At 38.0% G+C, this 20,201-nt stretch overlaps 1 protein-coding gene and 1 pseudogene across 4 annotated transcripts in view; both read right to left on the bottom strand.

The window, feature by feature from the left end:
* Positions 1 to 20,201, bottom strand: part of Trpc3 (transient receptor potential cation channel subfamily C member 3) — a 153,237-nt gene that overhangs the window by 11,396 nt on the left and 121,640 nt on the right. For 2 of the 4 annotated variants that reach the window (XM_033759997.1, XM_010611072.2), the window contains 4 exons: positions 19,594 to 19,858; positions 16,128 to 16,323; positions 15,031 to 15,240; positions 12,304 to 12,387 (listed from right to left, as the gene is read on the bottom strand). In XM_033759997.1, the coding sequence (XP_033615888.1) occupies positions 12,304 to 12,387; positions 15,031 to 15,240; positions 16,128 to 16,323; positions 19,594 to 19,858 (755 nt within the window). Of the gene's footprint in view, positions 1 to 8,649; positions 8,723 to 11,752; positions 11,943 to 12,303; positions 12,388 to 15,030; positions 15,241 to 16,127; positions 16,324 to 19,593; positions 19,859 to 20,201 lie in introns of those variants that run through there. The other 2 variants (XM_033759998.1, XM_033759999.1) reach the window with 2 other exon arrangements.
* On the bottom strand, positions 1,753 to 4,097 carry LOC109117650 (annotated as a pseudogene).

Here is a 20,201-nt window from a genome sequence, read left to right as displayed (position 1 = left end):
GTATATATATATGTATATATACACACACACACACACACACACACACACACACATATATATATATATATATATATAATTTGAATTTTTGGAATCTTTAACTGTGTTGTCAACTTTGGAAAAAGTTATCCCAATTTACTGTGTTGAGGTGGCATTGTACAGAAATTGACAGCCATATTGGTCTAGAAATGTTCATTTTTTAAATTTTTATTTTATTTTTTTTCCATTTATACAGGGGTAATGCACTGTATTAAATATGTAAGGTCATATCTATGTGGGTTTGATTACAGAAACTAATAAAGTATTCTCATTTAAAAAAATGAGAATCAAGACCTATCATGTAAAGGTACAGGATCCCAATAATGAATGTAACTGTATTGTATACCTAGATTGTACCAATAAACTCAATAAAAAGAAAAAAATTCCATTTCAACAAAAATTATTTCTTAAAAATTATAGTAAGAGCACAGTGTGTTTAGAGTAAAAATGTCTCTAAATTTGAATACAGGCATTTATTTACTGGCTGAGAAAACTTAAGATACTCAATCTCTAAGCTTTTGGATCCTCATCTCTATAATGTGCATAATGAAACTTAGTTTATAAAAAGTTGTGTAGTTGAATGTGGTGGCATGCACCTGTAATCCCAGCACTGGGGAGGCTGAGGCAGGTGGATCACTGTGAGTTCAAGGTCAGCCTGGGCTACTTTGTGAGTTCAAAGCCAGCCTGAACTAAATAGCAAGACCCTGTCTCAAAAAACATATATACTTGTATAGATTAAGTAATCACATGCATGTAAAAGCATTGCTCCTACTTAGAAGAGTTTAGCTGTATTATAAAGTTTGAAAATTATTGAACTAATTAAGGTTTGAACTAATTCTCTAAATACTCCATATAATACTCTCTAAAATATTTATATAACATTATCTGAAACAATGGTTATAAAAAGTCTATGTAATCTTATATTTACTGCCAGAAGGAAAAATGATTAGAAAATAGAATGTTTTAAAAATACATTTAAAGCAGAAGTTCTCTAGAAATAGCCTGAAAAAAAAATCCACTAATGTTAAATTTCCTCATTGAAGGGAAAATAAAAATGCACAACTAGTCATCTCCATTTCATTTTTAACCTGCAGGGAAAATTACATGTACAGGCCTAAAATTTTCCCCTTCAAAATTTGGTATGTTTTAAGCTTGCCATTTAACCCACAGAAAGTGTCACCTCAAATGTATTCACCACTGAGCCCCTCTACCAGGCAAGAAGATACCTGATGTTACAAGGACATCCGTTTCCCCACACAGGACACTACCTGGTGAGGGGTTGCCACTTCTGTCCTGTGGAAAGGTAATTGAAGTGAATTCCAAACATGGTCTGCCCCTCAGAGAAGACATTCAGCATTCACTATTTCCATTCCACTAGGAAGTTTGCCTGGTGAATTCAAGGCAGTGTTGTGCAGTAGTTGACAAAGACTCTCTCCTTGAGGTCTCTTTTCTCCTATTGCAATAATTCCTGAGGGGGGTGTGTGTATGTGTGTGTGTGTGTGTCTGTTTTTTCTATTCAACTACTTCTTGGCTCTAGTTTCATTAAAATATTTAAGAACTGCAAGGACAAACTGTCCCGGTTTGATTTGTGACTCCATTATCTACAAGCCGTGGGAAAGCTGGACTCTATCTTATAAAAGTGGTAGTACGTGTTAATTATTATCATCTCTACCTATCTGCACTTCGGTAAAACAAATTTTGATTATACTACCTTAATAATGATATAACATGGTCTTTCATGAAAAATCCAAAGTATAAATAATTTAAAGAGCAAAATAAATGACAGATGTAAGAAACAGTGAGATAGACTTTACAGAGATGGGAAGGGGACCTGGAGACTGGAGAAGCAAGGAGGGAGGAGAGGGAAAGGGGAAGTCAAAAGGACTGCAGTATGTAAATGTAGCAACTTCCCATGATGAATGTACTTACTGCAAGCATATAATCTTGAAAAAAATTTTTTAAATGATGCTACAGTAGGCAAGGGCCATAAAATTCATGTCACAAGTTTAAATTCTCTCTTTTCTTCACCTTTGTGTAAATGAATTTATGGGGAGGACCCTCTCCCCAAGCCCAGAAGGTGGGGAGACACAGGGTGTGGTCAATGGGTGCTAAGTGCACTATCAGGGCACAGCTGGAAGGGGGGGTTCTACCCTGGGCCCAGCAAGCAGGGGAGAAGGCAAGACGCTCTCCCACTTCTAAGAACACAGACTGGCATCCTCCTTTGAAGGTCATGATCCCTCTTTTCACGTTTGGGACCAGGTATGGCAAACAGCCTGTCTCCTTGGGAACAGTTTCTTTTTCTTTTTTGTGAGACAGGCTGGCCTCAAACTCTCAGCAGCCCTCCTGCCTGCCACAGCCTCTGAATGCCATTGCTCTCAGCATTCCAGGTGAACGGTTCTTGCATCCCAACCTCCCCACAAGAGTCAAAGACCTCAATTTGAGATGAGGGCCGGAGGAACCCTCTTGCCAGGAAAGATCTCAGGCTCTGGCCTTGGACCCCTTTCTTTCTTTTGTTGTGCTGCACCCACTGGAAAATTGGCAGAGGGGAGCAGGGGCATTTCCAGCAGAACCAGATCTTTGAGTCTTTCCCACAGGTTTTGGGGGAGGAGGAGAAAGAGGGGGACAGCCATAGGACAGGCCAGCCCTTTGCTCCCTGTTTAGGGGGAAGCCCATCTTTGCACCACATGGGACAAAATGCAGAAGCACGGGGGTGGAGGACAGTACCATCCTTACCCCAGCAGGGAAGGGTGGGGCCAAAGTCTCCAGCCTTAGTCTGGGGGCAGGGTGTAGCCAGTTGGGTGTGACTGCGCTGGAAGCAGCGTGGCAGAGGATGCTGTGGTGGAGCCTGGCACCCCAGTCCCCTTCACAGCCACCCCACCACATCAGCAGACTGTGGGAAAGGAGCCAGTTTATGAAATTAAAGTTCACGGAGGGGGTAAAGAACTCGGGCCAGGATGGCCTCACCCTGGCTGGGACCTCAGCAACCCCCTGCCCTTCCTCCCATCCCTTGTGGGGACGAACAGGCCAGGCCTAGGGGGAACAGAAGTCGGAGAAGTAGGAGTGCTGCAGGGCCTCCTTTGCTGAGACGTGCTGGACAGAATTACACTTCAAGAGGTTCTGCAGCAAGTCCCTTCCTGTGGCGTTGAGCTTGGGCACAACATTCACCAGGGATGTTGTGGCTGGGTACATCAGGTAGGGCTGAAAAGATACACCCAGCTGACCCCCTGTTGATGGATGTGGAGTACAGCTTGTCCTCCAAAGAGGACATCCAGTGGGCAGTACCAGAGTGTGAGCACCTCGGCAGAGTAGCAGCAGACTGGGATCCCAAAGGCCCAAGCCAAGCCAAAGTCAGCCAACTTCAGCTCCCCATTCCTGTTTATGAGCAAGTTTGGGGGCTTCAGGTCCCTGTGCAGCACATTTCAGCTACAACAAAATCCCAGCCTTTCAGTAGCTGGAAGAGGGATGGACTTCACAATATTAGGATCGAGGTCACCACTGCAGCTGTCAAAATATTTTTTCAGGTCCTGATCACAGAACACAAAAACCAAAGTCAGCTTCTCGTCACTATGAAGGACATCACGAAGGTCGACAATGTTCTTGCGCGTTAGCTCCTCGAGTAGGCAAATTTCCCAGCGGGCTAAACTGGGTCCTTTCTCGTCGTCGTTATCCAGCCTCACCAGCTTCAGAGCCACCATCTCACGGGTCTCCCCGTGTTTGGCCTGAACACTGTCTCATGTGTGCCTTCCCCAGTCTTCTCCAGTCTCTCATATTTCCTCATAGGGGTGGCCGCTGGACCCCTGCTGGTCCTCCGTCAGTATGGAGGAGGCGGCGCCCCAGCCTCCGGGCCCTCCCGCCCTGCAGCCAGAGCAGGGGATTTTGGGTCACAAGTTTAAATTCTCTTCAACTGAATTTCCAACGGATTCTTCCATCAGTCAAGCACACAAAGTTAAATTGACTGGTAAACAGATTCATTCTTTTTTCCTTTTGGGAAAATAGCTAAGAAACACAGTAGAAGTCTGTGGATTAACTTTCACATTCTACAAACCTACAAGAATTATCTACATTTCTTAATATAAGCCTGTGAGTTATTCTTTCAAGAAGCTGTTGTGACGTTATGGTGTGGACTATGAATTTTCTCTGTCCAGGGTATGGAAAACTCAGAAAGAGGTTCCCAAAGCTGGAACTCACTTTTTTCTGCGAACACACCCAAGTTCATTTTTCACCCCCTCCCAAGACTGGAGGAAGGAATAAGAAATGGGTAGTTGAATACATTCCTTCTCAAAAGGAGCCAAAACTTTTGCTTATTTTGTACTGATTCCAATTCAACTAACAACTGTTAAGTACTCTATCAGTTACTTTTACATGAATGCTCTCATTTAATTCTACAGAGATAATGAATGTAACTATACCGTATACCTAGAATGTACCAATAAACTCAATAAAAAATTAAAAAATAATTCTACAGAGAAGTTAAATTTGACTGTAAGTTTTGCACTATAAATTTTAGCATCTAAAATGTGTGACTACAGATAATTCCACTGATCTGGGTAAACATAAGAATGTCAAGAGCATAAAGTTAACACTGAAGGAAGGAGCTTGGAAGCCAGGGTTTTTCAAAATTATTTTCATACTCTCATTTCAAGATTCCCTGAAAGATTTCTATTACACATTCCCTGTATAAACTGTGAATCAGTGCCTGCCACTTTTCCAAGACAGCTGTTTTAATCCATTCTGAGGACAGTTTTAGCTAATAGAAGACAACTCTTTTGTATTGAGTCAAAGCTGTACCTTCTAACTAGTGGCCTAATTTCTGTTGTTTGGGACAACACCAAATAAATTTGGTGCTGCTTCTACTTAACTTTCAAATCTTCTGGCTTTTTCCTGAGTTCCATAGCATTTTATTTCTATTTATTTGTTTCTTTTTTAATTTCTTTGTTTTAATGTTTATTTACATGTCATATATAGACATTCTTGTATCACCTAGCGGAAAGATCCCTGAAGGCATGGACTTTGTATTTGTATCCTTATTACCCAGGACCATGTGTAACAGAGGTTGTCCTGAATGTGCTAGGAAGCTCACTGGGGATGGAGCTCAATGAGAAAGCCCAGTTTTGCCCCCTTTGAAGAAGAACCACCATATACTTACAGTCAAACCAAGCTAGCAATGACCACCTTCGTGGCCTGAATCAGAGACCACTACCAGAGCCCGACACTATGTAGATGAAAAGTTCCCCAGGCTGAAATTGTTTGTTAAAATAAAACTGCCATAAAAGACACCAGAGAGAATAAGATCCAAGCACATCTGTGTGCTTTCAATTTGAAATAATCGAACTCACACAGGTAATCAATAAAATGCTAAAATTAGAAGAACTTAATCACAGACTGTGCTTCCAGACTATGCAAACAAATCATCCTTGGATTTAAAAAAGATTCTTTATGCAATAAAAGAATTACATCAGAGTGTCATAATAATTAATTAAAATATAAGTGCTGCCATTGATCAAAGTGTTTTTAAAATTCTTCCTCTGTTGCCTCTTGGGGAAGATGTGAATCTCAGTATTCTGAAGAGGAACCTCTCATTTGGATGTAAACTTATACGGATAAACCTGTTAGTAAGGGCCACAAATATTTGGAAAACAGATACAAGTGTTTCTGGAAAAATGTGAAGTCATAGGACTGAATTTTTATGAAAAATTAGTTGAGCCCAGCAACTACAGAATAATGCAAACTTTTTTGGTAACTAATTACAAGAGTAATTATTTAAAGGTATTCTGACAGTGTTCTGAATGGTGATAGCACCATAGAATTAGTATATTCCAAGGGTTACCACTTTAAAGGAAAAAAAAATCTCTGTTTAACAGACTAAGGTCTGGAATTGTTTAAAGGTTAGTTCCTATTATGATACCTATAATAATAACACTGCATGAAACAAAAATTCATCAACAAGCAGGCAATTGTTGCCACTCGTTGTGGACTGAATGTTTGTTCATCCAAAATTCATGAATTGTGGGTGATTAGGTGAGGAAGGTAGAGCCTTTACAAGTAGGATCAGTGACCTTATAAAGGAGACCCTGCAGAATGTCCTTGGCCCTTTTCTGCTACGTGAAGACACACAGAGAAGAACGAAGGCCTCCGCTAACCAAGTGCCTCATCTCGGACTTTCAGATTCAAGAACTGTGAGAAACGCATGCTAGTTGTTAAGGACACACAGTATTTCTGTTACAGCAGTCTAAACAGATTTAGGCTCTCATGGAGTTGATACTAAAGACATTTTTATCTGATTATAATTATAGCATTTGTAAAAAGTCTGGGGTGTTTATAGCTAATCGAGACTTTTCCCCACCCAGAGTTTCTATTTTCCTACTGTCACTTTTTGAGAGCCACAGCACATTGTCCCACAGGCTAATAATTTCCCCACCTCCAAATAATTCTCCTTAGAAAACGTGAAATGCACAGGATTCTCGAGTCTCTAGGCATTTAGTAAGCACCATCTCATAAGGAGGTATAACAATTTTCAGCCAATTGGAAGTTTGAAGTTGACAAAGATTCCTGTCTTTACCCTCAAATAGGAAGTTTTGTACTTCTAAATCACTCAGAAACAAGGAGAATAAAAATCAGAAACAAACTGTCATATGAAGTGTGCAGGCACTAAGAGCCCTCTTGTATGAAGGACATTTGAAAAGGTCAGATGGGCTGTGTGGCAAACGACAAGGTCAGGCGTACTCTGTCACTGTATGTTGGGGGGATGTCCTGTCTTTTGACTAGTTTGGAAGTGTCATTCTTTCATGAGGAAAAATAATGAATGAACTGACAAAAACCAATCCTGTGCTTAGAGGAAAATTCTCATTAGCCTAGGACAGTGATGGTGAACTCTTTAGAGACAGTGTACAAATTGTAACTGAAAACCCACTTATTTACTGCAAAATGGCAAAACTCCAGGTAAACCTGAATTACTGAGGTTTTAGTTTAGAAAAACAACTGTTATCTGATGCTTAACTTCTGGGACAACTTGGCTCGACTGCTGGCAGAGAGGGCTCTGCGTGCCCACTGTGGCACACTTGCCACCGCTTCACCACCACTGGGCTAGAATGTGCTCCCAACAAGCTCCGGGCCTATTCCAGCCTCCTTTAAGCGGCTGTTTAAGAACTTACCTCATTTGAAAACTGAGTAAGAATCTAGAGGGAATATATACAGAGAATCCAAGAAAAAAAGGATAAAATAAATATCAAATAGAGAATGGTGACCAAAAATGTGAAAGAATAGGTGAGAACATGTAATGCCATTACTTAAATGTGTCATTGAAAAAAATACAAAGCAATCATGTCTTTGAATTAAAAGCTCAAAGGATTCAAGGAAAATATGAATCAAAAGAAGGAAATGAGGGTTGAGGATTTAGCTCAGTGGTGCTGCCGCCTGCCTCACAAGCACAAGGTTCTGAGTTTGATCCCCAGTACAAAAAAAAAAAAAAAAAAGGAAATGATATATAAGATGACAAATTTCAAGAAGAGGAGAGGAAAAATCACCCCAGAAATGAAAGGGTAACTTGGAAGCAGCACAAATGAAGACAGAGATAAGATACAGCACAAGAAAAAAGAAGACAAAACTCAGATTAGATTAACAATTCAAAAGAAATAGAGAAAAACACAGTAACTATTGTGGTCTTTGAAGAGGGGACCCAAAACAATGGAGCAGAAAAAAAGGATATTTTAAGATATAATTCAAAGAGGTTACTCAGAACATATGAAAACTTCATGTACAAATGGAAAGGCTATGATGTGTGCCAGGAAAAATTGACATCCATCCATCTACAGAACAATAAATAGCAAGATATTTAATTTAAAAGATAAAAGAAAATTTGGGGTATTTCAACCCAAAACTTCAGGTCAACGATATGAGATACAATCAAGCTGGCTTCAAACACTTCCACTAATGTAGAACAATGTCTACATATACATTTTAAAGAAAGTATCACCGAATAACTTTATACTTACTCAATATAGACATGTAGAAAAAAGAAACTAGTGTAGAACATGCAATAACCTGAGAACAAAGCTCCCATGAGTTCTTCTTGAAGAAACTATAAGACAAACTTAGGCGGACAAAGAGATCAATGGAAAATTATGGCAAAGACTGGTAGTGATTTCTGATTCTACCTAACTGTAAGACTGAACCTAAAGCAATTCTGGATATAATCCTAACAAGGTAGTGAAAAGGATTGGGATATGCCATTCCCAAATATGTCTCTTTGGTCTAAAGATTATTTTGAGCTGAATTCAATAAAGAAGTAGCAAAGACAGGAAGAATTCTCTACTCTCAGCTATTTGCCTAAATTGAGGACATACATTGTCATCTGGGAAAGTTGTTCTGTCTCCCTCTCGCACACTAGAAGACACTCATACAATCACTGTCACTGAACACAGAAGCTCAGTACAGTACCAGGATGGTCTGTACAAAACAATTCTGAGAAAATAACCTTCATTTTCCATTAGTTTTCCCCAAGTATTAATCTTCACACCACTTCCTACTACTAACCCAAATTCCTTTGCTATTGCCTTGCCATGCCTCAATAATTGTATTGCCTTTCTAACTCCATCTTTAAAGTACCCATACCTGGGTGTTTTTTGTTGTTTTTCTCTTGTTAATTTGTCTTTTGTCAGTTGGATTTGCAGGCCTCCAATACTGGAACCTAAGAAGGTCAAAGAAAGCACTGTTTTTCCTCCTCCCCCTCAGAATCAATGGTTTAAAAAAAGCAGGTAGGGGAAGGGGAAAAGTGTGAAAGATCAAATAAGCACATTCTTTAGAGCAGAAGAAACAAAAGACAAAGTTACAAATCAAGAAACAGAGATAGAAGAATGTTTAAAGCAAGATAAGCACCAAGATAAATAATATAATCTACTTCACAGGAGAAGGCCACTTCTTTTCCCCAGTTTTGTAGCTTGGCACACAGCCAGTTGAAATTAGAGCTCTATTTCCAGCCACTATTGTAGGTAAGCAGTATGTGCAACTTCCAGACTTTCCTTACACAAAGAACTTCCTTCCTTCGGCTTTTCGTTCTTTGTGATACTGAAGATCAAACGTAGGACCTTTGCTCTGTGCTACAATCTCCACCCCATTTTATTTTCAGACAGGGTCTTCCTAAGTTGCTAAATTGCTTATACTCAACTCAAATGCATGATCCCCCTGCCTCATCCTCCCAGAGCGCTGGATTACAGGCCTTCATGCCCAGTGTGTATTTTGGAATACAGAAGTAATAGCCCAAGCTCCAGAAACTTTCCTGAATCATGAAATAATGTTAGACAGAAAGCCATCCATGAGCCAGGCATTGTGCCATATACTTGTAAACCCAGTACAGTATTTAGAAGGCTGAGGTAGGAGGATCACTGATCACCAGCTGGGCTACATAGTGAGACCCTGTCTCAAAAAACAACAAAAATAAGAGGGTGGTGGGGAGAGAAGGGAGGAGGACAAAGGGAGAAGAGGAGAGGAGTAGACTAGAGAGGAAGGGAGAGGAAGGGAGGGGAGAGGAGAGAACAAAGAAGAGCGGAGAAAGCAGAGGACGGGAAGGAAAGGGAGGTGAGGGGAGAAGGAGGAGAGGAGAAGAGATGAGAAGAGAGGAGAGGGGAGGGAGGAAAGGGCCACCTGTGAAACAATAATATGTTTTACAAAGCTTGGGTCCCTGACATAGCTAGGTAGTATACCAGGAGCTCTGGAATGACCACCTCCTGAGTTCTAGGACAGAGAAGAGAAATGAGTGTTTATTTTATTTCAGCCGGTGACTGGTATTTGCTAGTTCCATGTGAATCGCACCAAATTAATTCAATTAACATTAATGGTATGAACACTACTTAAAACGACACGACATGCACAAAAGAGACCTGAACAAATAAAGGATGTGGGACGGGGGATGCGGCTCAGTGGCACAGCAGTTGCCTGGCATTCAAGGTCCTGAGTTCAATCCCCAGCACAGCATTAAGAAAGAAAGAAAGAAAGAAAGAAAGAAAGAAAGAAAGAAAGAAAGAAAGAAATTGCAATTCTCCTTAAATTAACATAGTCTCAATAAAATACCAATATATTTTAACTTGACAAGCTGAGTCTAAAATTTAAATAGAAAAGAAAAAGAATAGCCAGGGAATTCTATAAAATAAAGGTTCTGAAGTAAGGGTGGATGTGCATGTGTATGTTCAGCTTGATTTTCACAAGATTATAATAATTAAAATATGTAGTTAGAGCCTAAAAAATGAAACAATAAAACAGAAAGGAAAACTTGAAAGTAAATCTAAATAGACATAGGAATTTACAAAATGATAAAGTTGATACTTCATATCAATAGAAAAGATAGATTATTCAACACAGCCAGCTATGTAATCATCCGGGAAAAAAATGTGGGTCCCCATCCCACAAACTACATTACAGTATTATTGACATGGATTAAATTTTTTGTATAAAATTAAAGTACAGTACTAAAGAAAGTGGGTATAAAAAGGTATTAAATAATCTCATATTGCAGAAGATATTTTCAAATACTACACAATACCCGGAATTGTAAAAGATTTATAGAGCTGACCACACAAAAATAAACAGGTTCAAAATGAGAAAAATTAAACCTATTATTTTTAAAAAGACAACAAACTGGTCAAAATTTCTCAACCTATATCACACAGGCTGACATTCTTAAAATATCAACAATTCCTTTTAATTAATAACAAAAAACCATCAAGTAAAGTAAATATAGCCGGGCATGGTGGCTCACACCTGTAATCACAGCATTCAGGAGGCAGAGGCAGGAGGATCACAATGAGTTTGAGGCCAGCCTGGGCTACATGATGAGTTCAAGGCCAGTCTGAATTACAAATTGAGATCCTGTCTCAAATAAATTTTTAAAAGGCAAATATATATTGTATTAAAAATATAGAAACTAAACCTACCAAGAAGGTCAAGTTTATTTACATTGAAGAAGTGCAAGGTAAAACTATTTTTAACTATTTGGCTAAGATAAAAACCTTTCATAATAATAAATAGTTTTTAAATTAAGGAGGACATGAGCACTGTCATACATTTATTGCAAGACTGTAAATTGGTACGAGTCCCATCAATCAGTTTGACAATAGCTAAAACATTATAATGTGCATATAATTTAACCAGATAATTCTACATAGTGTACATATTTGAAATTTCAAATATGCAAGGTTATTTTCCACAGTGTTGCTTATAATGGCTAAATACTGGGAATATCTTTCATTTCTATCAATACACTCCTGATGAAATACAGTGGACCCTCAAGTTACCACCGGCCTGACCTATTTACAACTTGGGTTAATTAAGTTAATGACTCTTGTTATCTATAGTGAGTACCCAGGTAAACATCCGGATCTCAGCTATATTGAATTATCATCAGCCAGAACTCAGGAACTGATAAAGTCTGTGAGTCAAGGTTCTGCTGTAAACTAATACAACCATATAATAGAATATAATGTAACCATTAAAAGTAAAGCTTTGAAAAAATCAAGATGCAATATATATGTACCAATTTCCCTTAATGAATATATTTATGGTGTATTGCAAACATATACTAATAAAACTTTTTTAAAGTAAGGTTTGATAATGAATGTGCCAATCAATTCTTTAGAATTTTCTACTTCCAAGAAAATTGTTTGACTAGGATTAAACCCATTAATAAACACAACTGGATATCATAAATTCCTTGATCCTCACTGTTCCTCATACACCTCAGAATCTAAAGACCTGATGGTCAAAATGATCAATCATGTCAAACATAAAGGACCATAACCTCTTGTGAGTTGAAGAATAGTGTTCAAATGTCATGTCCAACATCAAAATACAAAAAACATTTTAAAGTAGTACTGATGAAATGGTGTAGCCTAACAATTATTTGGAAAAAGGATCACCTGAAAGAAAAACCCGGAGAAATGTATTAGATTTTCATACTGAGAGAGCATCATTCATTTTAATATACTATATCTCCCAAGTCTTTCTCCAGATCAAGGTTTATGCAAGTGCTATTTGGAAACTATAGCAACACTTTGCCTTCAATAGTGCAAAAAGAAAACTCCATCAGCTAAAAGTAAAACAAATGATTGATTTCTCAAGTCTCCTCCAACTAATCTCTTATATTCCCAGTTCTTTACTATCCTCAGAATTTACCTGGAGAAGACAGTACTACTCACTATGTGCACACACATGCACACACACACACAGAAGCACATATGGAGTCACACACAAATAGAGAGATGTCTAATGAATTCTTACCTGATAACGTGTTGGCTGATTGAGAATGCTGTTAAAACTGTGTGATTCAAAAACTCTTGAGTTAGACTGAGTGAAGAGGTTTAACTAGGAAAAAATACAATTAACCTAGTAAATCAGAATACATTTATTTGGAATCAGAAATATAGCCTATTTTATTTTCCTTGATAACATTTATAAAGTCAACATATTTTGGGAGAATGCTGTGTAGAAGTTGTGTATTAGAAATGATTTCATATGTTTCCAAAGGTAAAAATTAATGTGAGAAATATGCTCACATTTATCAAGGTGTAGAACTGGTAATTGGAACCTTATCTTTAAAAGTTGGCTCATATTAAAAACATTTTTCCTTGGGACCTTATACATTTAGTAAAATGTACTCATGGCATCCAGAAGTCATCTAACATGCTCCAATCTGCTCCTGAGACCCAGTTCCTCTCCTAGACTAGAATAGAAACACACTACCTTTCAAGCATTTTCTAGTCCTCAAATATTGGCCAAAATAATACATCTGCCTAAGCATCTTGGCTTTATACTGAGCCAGCATCACAATGTTGGAGAGAATTTGACTAAAGAAGTTTAGTTTTCTTTTCTCCTGAAGATTTAGATTTTGAGTGGGAGGGAGCAGAAAGCAAGAGGCATATGAAGGCAGGCACTGTCCATTTTTTGTTTTGTTTTTTTGTACGTGAGCAGGGCCTTCCTGTTAGTCGTGGGTAAGCTGCCACCTACACGGTGTGATTCAAGCAGGGGCCCCAATCCAAAAAGGTATGTTCACCCCACCACCAGACTCCCACCATTCCAAGGAGTGGGAGGCTAGGGGCGCAGGAAGTGGCGCTGACAGGCAAGGACCCTCCTAACTGTTCTAAAGTTATGCCAAGAGAAAACTTTGGCTAACAAAGTTAATTTCCCAATTTGCCACTGGAGGTCAGAATCTGCCTGTGGGCTGAGGTTAGCTGTGTAGGTTAACAGCAAAGGTTTCTTGACACTCCTTCCTCTCTTCTAAAATAGAAAAAAAGAAAAATAGAATTTCTTCAATCTTTCTTAAAATTCAATAGATAGTGTCTATGATTATGCATAAAGTTTAAAGTGGTCTCTTTATAACTTACAATGCTCTCTCTCAAAAAAGTCAATTTTAGCAGTTGCAGAAGCCAGGCCCCTTTAAGAGCCAGCTATCCCACAGCTGAAGGTGGGGTGCATGCAGAAGAGGGGCAGGAACCAAACTCAGACTCAACTGCTGAACATAAGAGGCAGCCAGTGCAACAGTGAGAGCTAGGCACCTGCAGCTGAAGACTCCAATTCCACACTGCACTGCACTGGCTAGCCCAGAGGACCTTGCATAGGGGAGTTATTTGAATGGCCTATAAGATATCCTATTTATAAAATGGGAATAGTAATACCTACCTCACAGTGCTGCACAAGGCTCTGAATAAGGAAGGGCACTGATATTTGTTGAGGCTGGAACTTTGCATATCTATATATAATCCTCACAATAACCCTACAGTTTCCTCTCTTTCAGGTTAATTCAAATCCAGGTCTAATGCTGAGGCTGCTTCCTTTACATTAAACTGCTTCTCACTGTGTACCTACAAGGTGTTACTTTAAATCTCGACACATCATAGCAATCACTGCCTTGCAACCTAATAGCTATAATAGCCCATATCCAGGCCAGACAAAAAAGATTTAAAGGTCATTTTCTTAAAGAATAAGATTACAGGGTTATTACAAATCTTGAAAACTCATATCTATCTTAAAAAGAAAGAAATCAAACTGCTGTGATCCCCTTCCCCTGGCTTCATCCGAGAAAAAAAAAATACCTACCTCTGCTCAAAAAACCCTATGCTTTATGGAAATTACATTAATGTCTTTCGAGCTCCCAAAGTATTGTAGCCATGCACCATTTTCTTAATTTTACACAACAATATTATATTTTAATCCACATACTTGCTAACTGCCTTCTTTTCTATTATCAAGGTTTGCCCATATCCTTATGTTTTCTGTGCCAATTCCAGTTCTGAAAATTAAATTCATGCTGATCAAGTGCCATCATTAACTTAGCTTCTTTGTTAAAATTTAAGTGGGACTCGACCAGGACAACTTAATGGGTGACTGTTCTGTTTTATTTACAAAAGGGGTATTTATGTGTTTTGAGGATGTTCTCAGACCCACATCTAGTTTATGATATGGGAGGGGGGAAAAGCTATTATTAGTCAAGTTAAAATTTCTCTTCAAACAAGAAGAGTGTGGTGTTGATAAGCTATATAAACAAGAACAGGAAAATCTGAGGTTAAAACTATTTAACTTCAGAATAACAGTTGAGAAGCACATAACACAGGAAAACAAAGTGTTTTTTAAACAGTAACTATTTTGTTTACTTTTAACAAGTTAAAGAAGCTTTTTACTTCCTTGCTTTTTTGGGGGGGAGTATCAGGGATTGAACTCAGATCCTTGCACTTGCAAGGCAGGCCATCAAACCGCTGAGCTAAATCCCTGGCCCTTGTCTGCTTGCTTTTAATCCAGTAGTTTACAAGACTGAAAGCAGGGCATAGACTAAGTGACTTCTTGAAACATTAGGCAGATATTAAGTATTAGTCTATGAAAGAGGATGGGATGGACAGTTATTTTTCAACATGTTTTAAGTTCACACATGCAAATTCATGAACAAATGTCAAAAGACAAGGAGAAAGAGACACAACGTGTATTTTAGGGATTTGGTAAATTGTCAATACCTACCCTAGACTTTGAGTTACCCATTCCCATCTCCAGGTCTTTCTGCAGTCTTCTCCTTCTGCATTTAGAAAAGTTAATGATCCGCATGATGAAATAAACAAAGGATTTTGGACTGGGAACCAGACTGAAGGGTGGAGGTAATGTTTTTCCATCATCAAAATAGGACAACCAGAGTTTTGAACGTGCAAACTTCCATTCTACATCACTGTCATCCTAAGTCACAAAAATAGAATATTTAAAACTAAGCATTTTAGTAATGGTGTACATTTTTGCAATGAATTTACATTATTTTTTGAAGTAGGTAACTTACATTTATCTGCATATAATATACAAGGCAACATAATATACTAAGTATCATTTTTATGACACTCACTTAAAAATGTCTCTTCCTTATGCTCTTGTCCATAGTAATGGCAAACCTTTTAGAGACCGAGTGCCAAACTGTAACCCCAAACGCATTTATTTATTACAAGCTGTCAACACTGCAATTGAAACTGAAGACTGAGGCTTTTGTTTAGAAAAAAAAAAAAACAAAACTCATACATTAACTCTTTTCGTCTTAAGAGAAAAACACAATAACATGTGTGCCATAAGTTCACCGCTACTAGTCTGTACCCACTGTTTTTTAACCAGAATTTCCTGGCCCCTCTCAAAGACAAAGCAAAATATAAGACAGTTAGTGGTCAAGGAAGAAAAAACAATATTAACTCCATCATAAAGAATACAAAAACATTAAAAAAATGCTGGTGAGGACGTGGGAGAAAAGGAACACTTCTACATTGTTGGAGGGAATGTAACTTAGCACACCCACGATATAAAGAGTACAGAGTTTCCTCAAAACATGGAAAGTAGAAATATTGTACGACCCCGCTATACTAAGGAAACTGAAATCCGCATACTCTACAGATATCTATATACACATCTTTCCTGCAGCCCAATTCATAATAATTAAGATACGGAACCAGCCCAATGGATGAATAAAGGAAGTGTGGTTATGTACACACTCAGGAGAGTTGCTTCGAGCTGCAGCTCTACCCCAAGATACAGAAGCAAAGGTCACCGGCTACCAGAGAGACATCCAAGACAGAAAACAAGCTTACCTCAATTTCTTGATATGAGCTATTAATCATAGCAATTAGCATGTTGAGTAAAACAACCACCATAGTTACGTTGTATATTCCATAAAGAACATATCCAATATTCTCTATGAATTTGTGGTCGTACTTGAGCACTACCGAAGTCACTTCAGACAACCCAAATATTGACCAAAACAAAGTCTTGAAACTTTCTTCTACACTGTTGAAAAAAATAAGATACACAGTAATTAAGTAACATTTTTAGTATTAAAAAGTGAAAAGTAAAAACATGTCAGGGTCTGATACTATACAGATGTCAAATGCCACCATAAAGTGTCATCATGGTGCACTCCTGTAATCTCCTCACTCTGGGAGGCTGAGGCAGGATTGTAAGTTTGAGCCCAGCCTGAGAAACTGAGGGATTTAGTAAGACTCCATCTCAAAATAAAAAAATAAAAAGGATTGTATCTCAATGTGAAAGCCCTGCGTTCAATCCACACCCAGTAAATCCTCCCCCCACACCCACGGTCATTATAATGAACTCTTCATAATTAGTTTCAATAAAATTCTAACAGTAGAATTTTTTCTGTCATGATATTTAATAGAAATTACTCTCTCAATTATTAGGAACTGATACCAATTCCTAGTTTTTCTGAAGTTATCATCAAGTGAAAGCCCTCTGTATCTAGCAGAAGAAAGCTAATACCCATTCCTTGCTCCTAAAGGGTCAAAAGTTTTGAGCTTTATTTTTTTGTAGATAATTTAGAAATTTCCAGCAGGTTTTGTGGAGTAAGCAGAATTACAATTAAAATTGTAAACCCACTTCAAAAACCGTACACACAAATATATTGCTTGAAATATGATTTTTAATGGAGTGATTTGCATTTAGCATAAAAACAACCTAAATATCCAGGGAATGGGCTAAATAATTCTGTACACTCAGACAAAGAATTGCTACACACCAGTGAGACAGATCTATCTTCCTGTGCTCATATTGAAAAAATAAGATTTTGCAAGTGTGAACTATTTTATCATTTGAATACAAATAAGGGTATACAATTACTTATAATCTCCTTTGGGCAAAAAAACAAAATCACTGAAAGCAGCTGAAAGAAACCATTGCTTCTGGGAACCAAGGAGAATGAATAGATTGGAGTCCAGGGGAAGAGAAAGAGAGGCTTTTTGCTGTAGACACCTCATTGAATCTTATCACAAGAACATACAATTGTTGCTTGGTATCTGTTTGGGATTAGTTCCAAGACTCCTCAGGGATATCACTAGCTGTGGATGCTCAAGTCAGTCCTTTATATTTGCACATTACCTGCTCCTAAATTCCTGTACATTTCAAGACATCTCTAGTTTATGATACTTAATACAATGCAAAAGGCATATAGTTGTTACACCATATGCTTTAAGAGATGACAAGAAATAAGTCTGTACATGTTTGGTACAGATACATATTTTTTAAGAATATGTTTTCCCCACAGTTGATTGAATCTGCAAACGTGAAAGCCATGAATAATGACTGTATTACCTACCTAGAAATACTTTCCTAGAAATAAAGTGAAGGCAACAGAATGAAAGATTACTGTTACTTTAATTTACATAATCTACTTCCTAATCTTGCTATCAGTTAGTACACAAGCCCTCACTAGACTAATTACCTACTTTTGTCTGCTAAATGACAGACTTTGTCATGTGATGGATTTGTAATCACAATCTGTGAACTGAACAAATAATTCTTAGTTACCCATGTCAAATTTTATTGCAAAGAAAAACTCAAAAGTGTGTCCTTTTTCCAGAAAATGAGTTTTTGAGACAATCCTTTAAAAACTTTTTACAACAGGTTCTAATTAATGAGTTTAAGTACTAGTTCATTAATTTATTCATTCACTTAACAAATCTTGATGGAGGATCTATTGAATTCTAGAAATTTTGCTGGGCCCTGGGGAAAGTTGTTAGGAAGATTTCTGTCCCATTGTTACTCTGTATTATGAAACATTTGATGGTGATCAGCAGAGGTGCTGATAGGAGACTAAGAAAAGCTCTAACCTGTTTCAGCCATTTATTCAGCAATATCACAATGCTACCCAGCTCCTTTGCAAACCTTCCACCCCTAACTTCTCTTTGCATCTGTGTGTGGAGTGTGTGTCAGGAAGGTGGGGGCAGGAAAATTGGAAAGAACACCAGTGGTTCTGAATTCCTACTGTGGGCAAGAGGCTTTATATAGCTTGCCTTATGTAATCCTAGAAATGACTTTATTTAAACCTTGCTGTACTTATTCTTAAAATAAAGAAAATGACACTAAAAATGTTCAGTAATTTTAACCAAAGGCCACTGCTTTAGAAAAATAGTAGAGACTGCATTAAAGTCTTGATCTGCAAGATTTTCCAGCTTATTTTTTTCACAACATCATGCTGCATGCCCCCCAAATTGAAGAAAATGTATTATAGGAAATAAGTTACCATAGAATTAAAGGGAGGGAGAGCACAGCAGTGGCAATGTGTGTTAGCTCTTTTTTTCTGATAGGTTTAAACAGATTTTTTTTCCTTTATTACAATAAAGCAAATTTCAGGTCCCCTTCACCCTTAAGACTGGGGGTCTATATTAACTATTTAAAAATTGATTTCAAAACAATTTAGAAGTCTGCAAGGGTCATTATTCTACTTTTAGTGTACAGGGAACTTAATGAATGTGTAGTTGATTTCCAGCTGTGGCACTATAGCAAACAAAAGGAGAAAAGGAAGGGTTTATGGTCTCCCAGATACAAAGACTAAAATCCAGAGGGAGGGCCCCATACTCATGACAACCAAATGGGTAAGAAAGAACCTCACAACCTGGAAATCGCCACACTGAAGGACTTTGAGGGGATACTGACTGAGGAAATCAAGGGAGACTTCATGCAGGAGGTGAATCTACAGGGTAGAAACCGGTATAACCAGGAGGAGGAAGTAGAATCACCTTTACAGGGGGTGGTAAGATATTTCGCTATACTTCCACTTACTCAGCTCACTGTACTGGTTAATGATGAATATATTAAAATAAAAGTGGATGTTTCCTTTTATGAAATAGTACTGGCTGCAAAATGATAAGGCTAAATTTAATGTTATGTATAATGTAAGAGACAATGAGCATGAGAAATCTGTTATCCCATTCTCTTAAAATACCCACTTTTGTCTGGGAATTTTAAAAATCCCGATCAAGTCTATGATTAGATGTGCACTAAACCCCGAGATGAATTTGTGGAGCAATGCAATCAAATGTAAATATAAACTGTTTTTTATGGCTGTTTTTCTGCGCCCCCCCGCCTTAATACCAGGGATTGAGCTCAGGGCCTCATACTTGCAAGGCAAATACTCTATCAGTGAGCCATATCTCCAGCCCCTTTTCCTGCTCTTAAAACATCTTCATTACAATAGCAAAATATTGTTTCATCAAACTTGTTAGAATTTTTCTTCATAATACCTTTTTAGTAAGATGTTTTACTTACGTGGTAAAAGCAGCATTTACTTTGGCCCCAAGGTAGTAAGAATAAAGTATGAACATGCCAATCATAAATGCCAAAAACACCATGATAAATAGGACCATGAACTTGAATATGTCCTTTACAGTCCTTCCAAGAGAGATCTGTAAGGGGCCGAAGCTCTCATTTGCAGGGAGGATGTATGCAATCCGAGAGAAGCTGAGCACAACAGCTATGGCGTAAAGGCCTTCAGATATGATCTGAGGGTCAGAAGGGAGCCATTTATCTCTAGCTAGAAAAAGGAGAGAAAGATTAAACATGAAGCTCTCTGTCCATTGTTACTAAGCAAATACCTTAAATAGGCTCTATCTTGTTTGTTGATGGTTTTATGTCAGTTGAGACTACTGTAGATTAAATTAATTGTTCAAGAACTATATTTATGTTAAATCAGAAACATAACTTCTACATTACTTCCAAAGGGGGCAATACTATTATAAAGACACTAAAGTGGAGAGAAACAGAATAAAATACAGAAGATAAAGAGATTAAATCATATACTAGGTCTAGGATGACAAAATAACCACGTGTCTCCTCAGTTATTAGATATATTGACCAGTTATTCGTCATTCTATAGG

This window comes from Fukomys damarensis, unplaced genomic scaffold (assembly GCF_012274545.1).
Source record: "Fukomys damarensis isolate Sample0158 unplaced genomic scaffold, DMR_v1.0_HiC HiC_scaffold_38, whole genome shotgun sequence".
Lineage (NCBI taxonomy): Eukaryota > Metazoa > Chordata > Mammalia > Rodentia > Bathyergidae > Fukomys > Fukomys damarensis.
This window is presented reverse-complemented; position numbering and strand designations above follow the sequence as displayed.